This window comes from Cygnus olor, chromosome 2 (assembly GCF_009769625.2).
Source record: "Cygnus olor isolate bCygOlo1 chromosome 2, bCygOlo1.pri.v2, whole genome shotgun sequence".
NCBI lineage: Eukaryota > Metazoa > Chordata > Aves > Anseriformes > Anatidae > Cygnus > Cygnus olor.
Genome location: NC_049170.1, coordinates 54,275,768 through 54,290,449, shown reverse-complemented (window position 1 = coordinate 54,290,449; position 14,682 = coordinate 54,275,768). Strand labels below are relative to the sequence as shown.

At 40.8% G+C, this 14,682-nt stretch overlaps 1 protein-coding gene across 1 annotated transcript in view; it reads right to left on the bottom strand.

Moving 5' to 3' along the window:
- Nucleotides 1–4,817: 4,817 nt before the first annotated feature.
- Nucleotides 4,818–14,682, bottom strand: part of CAP2 (cyclase associated actin cytoskeleton regulatory protein 2) — a 64,837-nt gene continuing 54,972 nt past the window's right edge. Inside the window, exons 8-13 of the mRNA XM_040548532.1 lie at nucleotides 13,632–13,824; nucleotides 12,599–12,774; nucleotides 11,462–11,585; nucleotides 11,163–11,245; nucleotides 7,945–8,085; nucleotides 4,818–6,382 (exon numbers count right to left, since the gene is read on the bottom strand). Of these exons, the coding sequence (XP_040404466.1) occupies nucleotides 6,299–6,382; nucleotides 7,945–8,085; nucleotides 11,163–11,245; nucleotides 11,462–11,585; nucleotides 12,599–12,774; nucleotides 13,632–13,824 (801 nt within the window). The 3' untranslated portion in view covers nucleotides 4,818–6,298. The remainder of the gene's footprint in view (nucleotides 6,383–7,944; nucleotides 8,086–11,162; nucleotides 11,246–11,461; nucleotides 11,586–12,598; nucleotides 12,775–13,631; nucleotides 13,825–14,682) is intronic.

Sequence of the window (14,682 nt, the reverse complement as noted above, 5' to 3'; positions counted from 1 at the left end):
ATCTTGGGTAGTTCATTGTACTGGTTGATGAAAATAAGTGGTTGAGTGCATCGACAGTTAAATATCCTCTTCTCTAGAAAAGAGATTTAGGCAATAGGAAACCTTTTGAAAGGGAGGTAAACACCTAAAAGCAGATATTGCAGCTTTTAGGAGGAATCTGGAAATGAATCTTAAGCTCTTTCCATGTGGGTAAGTGCTGAAAAGCCCAATCTATCACTTTTGAGTGGAAGCCTTTTATAATCAAGAGGAAGTAACAGAGCACTGGTTTGCTTTAAATCTAGCTATCAGGAGCTACAGCAGTGCTTCCAAAGCATCTTGTTCTCAAGGCAAGGTCTTAACCAGTTTTTAAAACCAAGGGTTTGCTGAAGCATTCATCTGTATGTATGAAAAGTTCAATTCCTTCTTTGCCTGGGGGATTCAGATCACATCTGCCTCACCTTAAAGTGTCCTAGTAATAGGAGAGTAACAGGACTCTATTCTAAAGAGTCCTTGGATGAGAACTGGTGGCCATTAATCAGCAGCAACCTCTTGTCATTACAAAGCAGCTAATTGCTGTGAAGAGCAACTTTCATACCTCCATGCTATGTAAGCATTTGTGCCACATCTGTATATGTATGTATAGAGTAAAATTAAACACAAATCTTGGATATAGAGATTCTTCGCTACTGAAACTGCAGGGTAACCACGGAGTGAGAACTCTACCCCTTGTTGGGTCAAGCAAGGTACAAAACATTAAACTTGAACAGAAAAACAAGTGTATGCATTTGCCTAAGTAGAAAGTAAAGCACTATATATTTAATTTTAGAGGAATCTACTGCACGGCTGTCCCCTGAATTAAATCAGTTTAGCCTTTCACTGTGAAACCAGGCTGTCATGTCCAACTGAGGATTTTGGAGGGGAGATGGCTCTCAAGCTACCATGGTCTGCTGAGACATTTTCTTTCTAACATGCAGCTTCACGTGTGATACATACAGATATCAGTATCCTCATGGTCACATTTAATAAAAAAAAAAAAAAACCACAACCATAACAAATTAGAGAAAAAAAGGAACTTTTCCACTTTCATCTTAGGGTACGTAGGTTTCTAGTGTGGTTGCCTTTTAGCAGTATTGTCTGTTTTAAGAGTTGTGTGCAAATTCTGTTATTTGCCTTTTGCCTTGACCTGATTTGAATGAAGAGCAATCAGAAAAGAGCTTTACTTAGGAGTCTGGGAAATATAATAGCTGTGCCACTGGGAAGCCTTATCAATTGCTTAGTTACTTAACAGCACGTTTTTTACTGTGCCCAGCGAGGAAGTATGAGCCTGCCTCCACTGAAGCAGCACTGGCTGGGTGGAGCTAGAAGTTTGGAGAAGAAAGGTCTTTGGTGGCTGGTGGTACTCAGGTCAAGTCCTTGGCATGCAGCAAGAGTTTGGCAAGAAGGGTTATGCCTAGAAAGTCACCACAGAGTTTGGGACAGTGAAGTAGAGTGTTGTCTATTCTATGAAAATTTGGCACCCAAAAAGATTTTTTCAGGATTATTTCAACCAGAAAGAGGGAGCAGGCTCTTGTTTTCTGATAGCCAGGACATTCTTCAGGGTGTGCTACTCATGATTTTCACCTAATGATTGCTTCGTGTGTCAGGTGCCTGGTTATGGACACCTTCTGAGGGCAGTAGCCACTTATGGGTGATATTCTCACAGGAATGGGCCCAGACCACCTCCAGCAGGGGCAATGAACCCATCTGAGAGGTCCTTGATAACTGCTCTGCTTGCTAGCACGTCATGTAGTCAAGTGCACGTTAGCTCCAGTTGTCTGTGAAAAAAAGTGGCAGCCCCTTGCACATTTTAGAATAGCATGGAAGGAGAGTGCATTAAGGGTGAATACTGAGTTGGGACCCTGAAGGATTTCAGGTGGACAGGTGTCTCCAGGAAGAAAATACGATGCACAGATCCATGAAGATGCATTTAGTACAGTAACACTGAAGGAACTCATGCAGATCCAGAAACAGCGAGGACTCAAAAAATAGTAAGAACTATGAGTAACAGCTATGGCACTGGGAAGCCTTAACAAATACCTAATTCCCTAGGACACTGACAAGTATTCAGATTTTCAAATGCACACTTGAAATAACTTACCTTTTAATCTTCAATAGCTCTGCTAAATATTAGTTTTAAGTTCAATCAGGTATTTTTAATGAGATGTGCTTTTAGTGGAAGTATGATCAGTGGCGTTCAAAATCTTAGATTAATCTTTCGTAATGAGTAGATGGTTTTTCTTCTTCCTTATTCATCTCACTCAAGCCTTCTCCTTGTACTGAGATGGTCATTTTAAAATCAACGTAGTCTTTCAATATCTTAACAGGGACTTTTGGAGAGTAGGGTTTCCCAGTTCCTTGACGCACGGTGTACACGGCCCCTGCAGATGGTGAGTAGTCCAGCACTTTTTCATTGACGGTAAGAGTTTGCGATTGCCAGGGCCTCAGCTGGTTTCTGCCATCTGGTGGATGCATGGAGTCACTACCTCGGTGCCTCTAATTTCCAGTAATCCTCAGTAAGCGATATTCTGACCAGCTAAACTGCTGTCACAGACCCACAGACTGGCTGGGGAGGGAAGGGACCTCTGGAGGCCATCTGGTCCACCCTGCTCAGGCAGGGCCACCTCGAGCAGGCTGCCCAGCACCATGGCTTCTGAGTACCTCCAAGGAGGGAGGCCCCATAACCTCTTTGGGCAACCTGCACCCGTGCTCTGCCTCCCCGGTAGCAAAACATTGCTTCCTGATGTTCAGAGGGAGCCTCCTGTGTTTCACTCCGTGCCCCTGGCCCTGCATGAGGCAACGTATTCAGCCTCACCTGTGCTGAGCTGAGGGGAAAGATCACGTCCCTCAATGTGCTGGCAACACGTTGCCCTGCTCTGTGGCAAGGGCACGTTGCTGGCTCACGTTCAGCGTGGTGTCCGCCAGGACCCCACGGCCCTTTTTCTGCCAGGCTGGTCTACATGGATGGCCTGGTGCCGGGGGCTGCTCCTCCCCAGGCACAGGACTTGGCACTTCCCCTTGTGGCACTCCATGAGGCTCTGTTTAAGGTTCCGTTTCAGAAAGTATGAGATCTGTGGAAGCTTCTCAGAGGGAAAATGCTTTTTACATTTGAACACGGGTAAAATCTCCTGCTCTTTTTTATGTATTTTACTGCTGATTCACAGCCTGGTGAATATCTGACCCATGCAGGCTTATAAAAATGAACAGGATAATTACACCAGACACATTTGTTCCATAACAATATATGCACCAAAGGTACTGTTTTCTGTTTTGACAGATTTAGAGCACAAGCGCCGTTTTAGAACAGTGCAGAACTGATACAGAACAAGACGAAATAAGCAGCATATCTTGTGTGAGGGCATGCAGTAACGAGAAGTGACCGACAGAACATTAGGGCTGCCCAGCATTTAGCCGTTCACTCCTTGCTGGAGTCAGCCATTAAACACACATGATTATTTCTAACTCATGGCATACTTGATTTTTCAGAAAAGGGGCTTTTAACATTTACTTGTACACAAATTCACGTAGGGTAGAACCAGAGCCTTGGATTTGTTTTGTTCATGTAGCATTCCTTTGTATTTTTGAAGACAGGTTGCAGAGAACAGTCCAATCTACTGAAAAAGTACGGCAAATATTTTTCATGAGGATTGGAGCTGACAGAACGTGGTCACAGATTTGTATCCCGTGGCTGACTATGCAAACTGGATAAAAGATGTTTGCATATTTACAATGTCTGTCTCCCACTCCACTTTTCTGGTGTCTAACACTGCATGATCTCTAGCCTTTTCTCCAGTTGCCAGCAGTTACCTTTATGCCTTCTGCCTTATCTCTTAAAGCCGTGCTCTCTGACCAAGCTCTAAGGTGTGTTCAGGCTGTCAGGCACACAGTGTTACTGCATGAGACTTCCTCCTGGTAGCAAACCAGTCAAAAGTTGTATTTGGGTCTTGCACGTTGCAGGAGTGTGAGCGTTAGTGAGAAGGCCCAGCCACAAGGGAGTTTGCTTTCAGATGTTTAACAGAAGACTCAGGCAGGTAAACCAGCCATCACGCACCTGTTCGGGAGGGGGGAGTTAAGTCTTTCTCAAGAACTAAAGGAATTTGCGTAGTAAGGCAGAGCTGTCTCACTGCTTTCTGCTTATCATTAAACCTTTGACACTTGTTTTGTATCACACCTGCAAGGCAGCATGTGGCTTCCTGTCTTTGCGATATGACTTCGTCCCTATTTGAGGCTAGATAAAAACAGAGTCAGTATTTCAGGTCAGAAAGCTCCAGAATGAGATTATTTTATGGAGCAAATTATGATTTCAAGATTAAACAATCCTTCAACAATCCTGTTATCACAACAAGTATGCAATGCCCTCTTTTCAGATATGAAGCACATCCAAGTGAAATGTGGAGTGGACCGCTTGTGGAGTTTGTTAACACAGGAGGGACACATCCATGGCCACACAGGGAAACAATGGGAAAAGCAAAAAATAGAATGCAAACCTGATAAACTTGCACCAGGTCATGACCATCTCCCTAAACATAATATCTGGAAAATACAGGTGTACCTAAAAACGAGAATCATGGAAAGCTGGATTCTGTGGTTGTCACTGAAGTCATATGCATGAAATTCCAGGTTTATCTGCTAGCCTGCAGAATACCCGCTATCCACTGCCCGGTGGATTATGGCAGCAGAAGTGACAATGTTCGATGAGACGGGAGGAGGAGCTACTTGTTCTCTGTTAAGCCTTTGAAGCAGCATTTAAGAAGGGGAAATCATATAGGACCAAGAGTACAATACAGCAAGCTCTGAACAACTTTGTATTTAAACAAGTACATTTTCCTTTTTATTTCATAAGAAGTTTACTGTTGAAAAAATGGTATGTACTAAAGCAAACACGTTATACACATAGATTCAACATCAGATAGCAAAACCTTGCGGAATGCGCACTACTGGTTGTGACATTGTACTGGGTTTACAGTCAAAGATACTGAAAAACCCTCAAGGATTAATGTACTTTCAACGTAAATTAGGCACAAAATTTAGCTTGTAACTAGCTCTGCAAGCATCTCACTGTGATTTCACCATTACAAAGTATTACAAGTGATCAAAAACATATGCTGACTTTAAATTTTTAAAATTTTATTGGTACTATGTGCTGAAATAGTACAAATGTATACAATACTCCACCTTTGTTAAAAAAGCATGTACAGTAGGGACTATAAAGTAGAATCAAAGGGCTAAACATGGCCTTTATTGAGGCTCAACTACTGACATAAATTCCTGGCTTTGCTTCATGGCCATATTTGAAACTGAGTAAGGCTTACAAATGCAGGGAAGAAACAGAAGGATATTTTAATGAATAGGAGCCACAATAGCAACACCTTAAAGGAAGATTATTAGCAAGCAAATTAAGTGGTATCTGACGTATGCCTCTCTCAGTTTGCTGAAGAGGATGCGAGATACAATGTGAAATTTTAAAGAATGGGAGACTGTCTCAAAAACAAAAGAAAAAAAGATACCCGAGTATCAAAAAACTTTCAAGTGATCTGCTGCAAGGTTTTAACTTAGATGAGGCTTTAGTTTAGAAAGAATTACTGATTTGCAAGAAATGAGAGGGCAACAGCAAGTCTGTGTGTACCATAATAAAATCTGTCTTCGCTGAAAACATAGGAATCTTCTAAATATACATATTAGAAAAGTGTTTGATTAAAATATCACGTTTTTTCATCTTCCATTAGCAAAACGTATGGCTGAAGGTTGTTCTTTTTTGCTTGCTTAAAAAACAAACCAAAAACCCATTATGATTGCCACAGAACTACGAGGAGCCAGTAGTTCTCTCTAGGGGAACATTTTTACTGCATTGTACCAGAATAGCTTAACAGCTAAAAATAAACGTCGTAGAGTCTTAATGCTGTTTTTGATTAGCAAAAACATAAAAAGGAATGCACTGAAGCAATATGATAACAAAGTGTATCATGCAGAATTTTGGCTTTATGTATAAAGTATTTCAAACCCATGGTGTGCCTGGAGGGTGGGGGCGTTACTGCATTGCATTCACATGACATCATTTAGAATTAAAATTGGAAGTGAAGGCAAACTGTGGAAACCTGAAAAATACTGGGATGTCTAACAAAAGCGTGCCAGATGAGTTATTGTTTCTAGCATGCAGAGCTAATGCTTGAAGGCCTATCACAGCAGTAGCAACTACTGCTGTTCCTAGTTCTTTACATTACTGCTTTGCTTATGCTGGCTATGGTCTGATCATGGTCAGCAAGTGCTGCGTGGTGTTAGGAAATTAACCCACAATCTCTGCAGGTTCAGTGACCAGCTTAGATCCATCCCACGCTGTCTTGAACTGTTCAGGAACCGGAAATTCTTTCTGGTAAGAAAAAAAAGCAACAGCGATGGTTAGATAAACAGTTGGTACCTCCTGAAAACTGATGGAATACCAGTTAGTGCTACATGACTGACAAAGCATTGATAGCTCAGACATGCCAGGATTACAGAGAGGCTTTCCTCATTATCCTAGGAAGCTATTTTACAATGCCACACAGGAAAAGGCCTTATTGCTACCCAGTTTCAAATAGCCTTGGGATGGTGCTGCTTTGTCATAAGCCCTCTCGCGCCATTATTTGGAACAACTAACTAAATAAACCTCATGCCAGAAATGACCTTAGACTCCATCAGTGACTGACCTGGAAGACAGTAGAAAGGATTTCAACGTGGAGATTTAGTGAGGAGACTAATTTCAAGGAGGAAAACAATAATATAATACAGAAGAAAAAAATCTGAAAAAAACATCCTATCATTTTACATGGGATATACTTCAAGAGACACGGCATCCCTTATGGGATACACAACACAAAGCAGAACTTTGAAAAAAGTCTCCGTCCATTTCATGTGTGCAGTGAAAGCGGAAGAGATCCATGGGTCTTCCTCAGATCCCAGTAAACAGAAATGTGGAGGGAAGGACTTTTGTTTCAGATCTCATGGTGTTTTGATAGCCAGTAAATTCAGATATTACTGGTGTTTTGGGGAGAAACTCATCAAAGAGACCTTTCTTCTATTTAAGAAGTAGGTGAATATGAACCCACTGAAAATTGTTCCCTTAGTTGTCTGAAGATAGGCATCCAATAGTCACTTTTGGAAATGTGGAGCATCCAAATTCTCATCACGTATTTTCTTTTATAAAGCCTAAACTCTTCTACTGTAAATATTCCAGAGTGAAAGATTTGTGAGAAATTCTGACTACAGCCATTCAGTGCAATTTTAAAACTTCTCTTGTTAAACTATTACGAGTACACTTTACCTCCATGATCCCTTGCTGGTGTGTGAAGCGACAGAGCATGACTTTATTAGAAATGCTGGAGGGCTGAGGAGGAAAGTCTCACTGGAACAAAGAAGAAGCCTTTGCATCGGCAAATGCAATCCTCATGTTTCAGTGACTTCTGAGAACAACATTTTGAAAATACTAGAAAAAGTAGGACAGATGCTACCCATATAACAGCTTTAGAAAAAAATGAGTATATAATACTGTATTATTTCACCTGTAGTAGTAATATATTTAGCTTAGCTTTAGCATCATCCTCTTCAGGCTTGAGTGCTCTCATATAATGTGTGAAGTGAGTTTCTTTCGAAGATTATGTTTAGTTACCAATTTAAAAAATAAAAATAAATGGACAGGAGATGAAGCCATCACCTGTCAAAATGGGAAGAAATAATGTCTAATCTTTGAAATTACTTTGTAACCCAGAAAAAAAAAAAAAAGACATTTTCTGCACTAATCACTGAGATATTGGTACATAGAAATTCAATTGTTTTGAACCACTTTTTTTGGTGAGCTTAATATGTGAGGTATGTTAGCTCTTACTTTCCTAGCAGTTTTAGCTACCAAGGCAAGTTGGGTAGGGGGAGAAAATCTTCCAAAATAATCTCACTCACATAATCACCATCTTGGGGGATGAGGACGTTCATCTCAGAGGACTTGGCACTCACAATCTCACAATCTAACGATTCCTCACTGAGGTAGATGTGGCAGCCTTCTGTTTTGTTAATAGAAATGGTCGGCACTTTCCCCATCACCTGCAGAAGGAAATATTGTCAAATCTTGAAAAGCAAACACAGATACTATTAATAAAATCCTTACTGCCTGCAGGTCTAGTTTTGGCCACCAGCATCTCATCTGTATGTCAGCTGCCTGCACGATGCTTATATTTGAGATGGAAGCTGTCCATTTGTTAGGCACTGAAATTCCTGGTGGTGGTGACAAAGATCTATATGCAACAGCAAACTTATAATACGCAGCAAACTTTTAATATATGGTTGGATGAAAGTGATTTCTCCATTCTCTCTACTTCCAGTGACATTTTTGTGCTGAAGCTTAGGCAGTGTTCACCTCGTTCATCAGTGAGACTGGTAAGAAACCAAACACGTCAACTCCAACCCATTCTGGGCAAATGAAAGATCCCAGCCTACAGCACCACTCACAAGTGTTTTGTAATGCATTCTAAAGACTTCAAAGCTCTTCCAGGTTTTACAGCACACAAAGGGTTTTAGAGCACACAAAGGGTTTTTATCCCCTTCAGGCAAGATTCAGTTCTAAAAAAAGTACCGAGATCAATTTAATTAAATCTTTAAAGATGTTTCTTATGTCACCTTAAAAGCAAGCAAAGGATTTACTTGAGGGGAGAAAGGGAAATAAATCTTCTCTTGTTTACAGTTCTGCAGATTAAAAGATTTCTACCTGGCTAACTGGCTGCCTCACAGTTGTCAGTAAAAATTCCTCCTCCTCCTGCCCTCTCTGGCAGGAGCCAGGGACAGCAATACGCTCTGGATAGTGTATCAAAAGGGCAAAGGTTATTTTGAGCCATAAAGCAGGAACAGCATGTGATAGATATATACTTGCAAACAACAACAAAAAAAAGAGTGTCCCTCATTATTCGAATTAAGAATATAATTTCAGCTTCAGTTCCTTAAATGTGACAGCAAACAAAGAGCAAGTCGTCTGTCCTTTGCATCCCACCTGGATCCCAAAGTCTGTTCTACGTTTTAATGCATCCTAAACTGATCTTTCTTTTCTTCAACAGGATGTCATGCAATAGAGAGCAAAAGGAGGGTGTGTTTAATGTAACAGTTTTTGCAAACATCAGGCAAGAAATAAAATGCCACTGGGAAAAAGGAGAGTGAAGCAGAATGGCATTGAAGTAACTATAGCAAAATCTGTAGGGTGAATTTACTGAAATTTGTTGCATTAATGTATCACGTATTTGCAATTTATGAGCTCAGGTCTTCAAATACTGAGAAAATTGAGGTTCTGAGCACTTGGCATGCTCAAACCCTGCAGAAGCTGGCTGATTCAAGCAGCTTATAGCCAGACTTTTAAGTGGAACTCCACTCTGCTATATGGCGTAGAAGCCTTATGCAATATTCATAGAACCTGCTTAATCAAAAGAATTTTTGTTCTTAGAAAAGATATTTCCCCTTTGTTTGAATATTAACAAGCTGTGTTTTTCCTATTCATTACATATGAATTTTTCATCTCTCATGAATAGTTCTGGCGGTAATGATAAAAATTATTTATTTTTTAAAAAACACTCAAATGCGTGGGATCTTTAACAGCCTATGCCATAAGAAGACATGTAGTGATCATGAATAAAACTGCTTGTTACAGTTCAGAAAATGATGCACAGCTGGTAGCAATGTCAATCACTTGCAAGAGTTTCAAAATATGAAAAAAAACACCTTGCTGTTTTTTACTGTGGTGGCTGTGACCAGCATTTGTAAAGCATGGAGTGGGATTGTCTACATTGAAAGTCATACAGCAGGCATAGCCTTGTAAGCAAAAGACCTCACCTTTCATCAAGACTGGCAGTTTAATATAATTTAATTCACATTTCATTTCCTTTTCACTTAAAATACATCCCAGTTAAGTGAAATACATCCTAAAGATGTACTTCACTTAATACATCCCAAAGGCCTTTCCTGAAACTAGATTGTGTTGGTTGGACACAGCCCAGTATTAGACCATGTATGGTCAGCCCTCTGGAACTGAATGAGTGAAGTGCCATAAATGTCAGGCAGGCTGCCTGGGAATAAATACCTTAAGTGTGGGAGACAGAGGGATTTGGCCAACCTCTTTTCAGTGGTTTGTGGGGACAGGACAAGGGGCAATGGCCACAAAACGGAGCACAGGAAGTTCTGCACCAACATGCGAAAGCACTTCTTCACGGTGAGGGTGACGGAGCACTGGAACAGGCTGCCCAGGGAGGTTGTGGAGTCTCCTTCTCTGGAGATATTCAAGGCCCATCTGGACGCCTGCCTGGGCAACCTGCTCTAGGGAACCTGCTTTGGCAGGGGGTTGGACCCGATGATCTTTCGAGGTCCCTTCCAACCCCTACAATTCTGTGATTCTGTGATTCTGTATTGAATGGGGCAATGTCGCCTACAGAGAGGGCAATAGATGGATTAAAAATATGTGTATTTTCATTTCACAAGAACCACAAAGGAAGATGATCTCTGATGAAGCTTTGCTCACTGGTTGTCAAAGACGAGATCAGTAGAGGCTCACAGCCCATTTCTAGGCAGATGTCTATATTATCTACTCCTATAATGTGTCATGTTGCTAGCAGGGGAGATTCTTAAAATCCCAGTGCCTACTTTCACTTTCTGTCATTTAGCTGTCCTTTAACAGTCTATTTGAACATTTTCCTTGAGAGAATAAAAAAAAAAAAGAAAGAAAGAAAAATAACCAGCTTCTAGGCTTAAAAAGCAATTAGCTAACTGCCAGCATTTGTTCTGTGAAGCACCGCTAAACTTTCAAGTGCCAGGAGCTGTTTACCATGAAAGCAACAAAATTAGGGCCAGAAGTAATAACACGTCTAGTGTATAGATCTCTCAGCTTCGCTGGAACCAGAAGGTGCTGGACTAAATGAGGTTTATTCAGTAATGCTCAATAGTTTTCATAGGCACTTTCTAAATACCTCGGCAGAATTTAGTGCATATGAAGATAGGTTTAGATGCATCAGTCTCTTATTCTTGGTGTGCTCATTCTTGGTGTGCTCATAGGAGTTTTTAATGATCTCTTGTAGCTACATGTTGGGCTTTTTCTTTCTGCTTGTTCTCTTTCTCTTCCTATCTTTGTTTTTCAAATAGATATTTACCTGAATCTGAATATCCCTGGAATTTATCACTTCCACGATTCCCACAACGTTGTCAAACACAAGGCCAAACTTTTTACAGTTGTCTAAAATAAAAACAATCATAAATAGGAAAGGTGAGATAAAAGCAAACATATGCACACCTGCTGCATCAACTACAAAAATTCCCAGTCTTGTACTGCATAGCTGAGCACTGGTGACCAGTCCATTAAAATGAATGGAATGATTCAGATGCATTATGAATCACATAAGTCAGTTTTTTCAAGATTGGCATTTAAAGCCCAGCTGAGCTATCCACTCACCAATAGTAATTGAATTGATTTTTCCTTTTATCTGAAGTGTAGATTTGTTACACTTAAAAATGTAGGCCACTTGCTTGAGTTCAGTGTTGGTAATGACCAGGTCATTCTTATCCTCTTGATATTCCTATTTCAAAAGAAAGTTTATTTATTTGGTTGCCTTTAACTGGCTAACAGTCAGACAGAGTTCAGCACAACGTATCCTCAAGTCATTGCACCATTACAATAGAACGATATCCTGCCAGTGGCTTAAAAATCGGATCTGCTTGGTGATGGGATATTTCACCTAATTCAGCCTCAGGTGGCACCTGTGTATATTTTAGAACTGAAGAACTTGGCACACAACAAGAGAAAAAAACAAACAAACAAGAAAACATTAGTTTTGTAGCAAAGATGTCATGCTGCCAGCAATTTAAAAATGCACTCGCAAAACTGTTGCCTGGCTCCCATCCAGCATAGAACTGGCAGCCTGAAGAGCAGACCAAGTTTCCGTGCCCCAAAATGTGGTCTACACGGTGTATTGCGAACAGGTGCCATAAACCGTTACCACAGAAAATAAGGAGCAATACATGGGGAAGTTTTCTTTCATTGTAGAGATAAAAGGGACATTTACACTCGATGGATGAAGCAACATTTACACTCGATGGATGAAGCAACAGGCACAAACTGAAGTGCAGGAAGTTCCGGCTGAATATGAGATAACACTTCTTTACTGTGGGGTGACAGAGTACTGAACAGGTTGCCCAGAGAGGCTGTGGAGTCTCCTCTGGAGATACTCAAAACCTGCCTGGATGCCATCCTATGCAGTGTGCTCGAGGTGACCCTTCTTGGCAGGGGGCTTGGACTAGGGGTCTCCAGAGCTCCCTTCCAACCTCAGCCATTCTGTGATTCTGTGACCCTGTGACATTCTCCTGCTCAGACGAATTGTCTCAGATTCTCAGAGACAGATGAATTAACTTTAGATCCTAGAGGATACTAATGGCTAAACTGCAGCAAGGCTGAGCAATACAGAATTAGCCCATTTTTAGCTGCAACTTTGATTAGTTGCATCTTGATCATGGACAACCTTTTGCAAGACGTCCACTGCTCAAGCTGGTTTGCAGTGTTCAGGTGCAATACAGAGGTGTGGCTGGAACTCACCACTCTCCATTTCTTTCCCTCTAGCTCCAAGACAGGGGCATGGCTCTGCTGCGGGGAATTCTTGGGGGAGGTGGGACTTGGAGTATGGCTTTTCGTGGGAGAACGAACGGATGGACCTTGGGCACGTAGGCTGGGGTTCTTGTGAGTCTTCTGGTCATCAGAGACATGTCGAAGCCCTTAAAAAAAAAGGTGCTTGTAAAAGAGTCTGTTTTCTTGTCCTAAGGGTATTCATATTTAAATAAGAAAGATACTATCTAAATCATTCGCAGTTGGGTTAAATTATCCTATGAATTTACATTTTTGATTTCCTCAAGATTTGCCTAGGTAACCACCTAAAATGTAACTGCACACATATTTTTAGCAATTCACATAAAACCTATTTAAAGCCTGTGGATGGCTCTCTTAAAAGCTTTAACAGGAAATGCAACAATGTCTTCTAGTCCTTCCCTGTCTGTAGAGAGCTCTGCAAGCTTGCTATTGCATAATTTTACATCCATAAAACCGAGATTTGTTTTCTAATCTGACCTATTCGTACCGCATTAAAGGCTGATTTATCAATTGTATGTATTTAAACTCACAGCCATCCGCTTTATTTACAACTGTCCAGTATTAATACAAGAAGCGTTACCACACTGCTCTGTGAGCTGTACCTTCTCACTTAGCATGGAACACATTTTGTCACAGGTTGGTACACTGACTGTGAATCAGAAATGAGAATATACTCTGATATATTGCAACTTTGAGGTTCACCAGCTGCTGGGGATTGAAGAAGTCTAGCCTGGTTGCCTTAAAATTATACGGAGACTTCTACATAAACAGTGTGAATTTCAGGAATGCTGACCAAGTCTGAGCGCTGTTACTTCTAAAGGAAGTTTTGCTCTGCAGTCTCATCTAGCAGGCTCAGTGCAAGCCTCGAAAGATCTGAGTTGCCTAAATGTAACTCGAAAACACTGGTGCAATTTGGGGCGGTACGTATAGCAGCTGTTGATGTAGTTTGACTCAAGGGTCAAAATTTGTTTTCTTTTCTCCTGACCTTTGGTAATTGCCTCTCCTTGGTTAAGCTGTGCAAACAGGGCTGAGCGAGATGCCGTTCCTTCATCCTTGGCAGTTTCTGCATCAAAGATGGGAGGAGGTCCAGGTGGTGGCGGCGGCGGTGGAGGTGGTGGAGAGAGGCATGGCCCACTGCTTAGAACGGATCGCAGGGACATGTGTGATGCAACAGGGCCCTGTGTCAGATAGACGGAAATTATTTTTAAACAGCTTTTCAAGGAACATTGTATTATGACAGCTCTTACTTATTAATGTCTGAGGGTAACTGTGGGTTTCAGCGACTCCAGGCAGCCACAGGCTCAGAAGGTCTGGCACCGTCACTGAACTTAATGCTATGAATCTTCCCTGCAGCAATGAAAACAAGGCTGGAAAGGCTGGTAGACCACACTGCTACTCTGCTGCAGAACCCCTGCACCTAAAATGTTTCTACAAAATGCTTGGGAAGACTATTGTTAAATATATTTAATCGTAACGATTCCATGATTTATTATATTTACATACGATAAGTGATACATAAACACTTACCATATGTAAAAGTGAAAATGTCTCCTTCTTTTCAGATACCATATTCAGTAAACCATAACTTGATGTGCATTCAGAAACATACAGAAAATGTTCTGTCCAACAAATAATTGGGAAGATCATGAACTGTCATTTATACATAAGAAAGGTGCTAAAGTGCATAAAAGATGTAAAATGCTGTTCTTCAGACTGTTCAAATGATCTGCCAAAATTCAGATTGTAGCAGAGTGCAAAGATATGATCATTCAAGTCATTTATTTATGAAATTCAGTATTTTTTTGATTTCTCAAATTCTTTTTTCTTTTTTCAATTACAGAAGATCACAGCAGCACATGAATTATGAGTGAGGGGCCTTGATAAAGTAAGTAAACCAATCATTCTATTAGTTTTCATAATCAAAAGTACAGTTTTGGTTTGAATTGTAATGCTCATCTATAGTATTATCAAACAAACAGGAAATACTGATAATAAGCTGATAAAAATTTATGCGCCCTCCTAGTAGAAAAGACAGA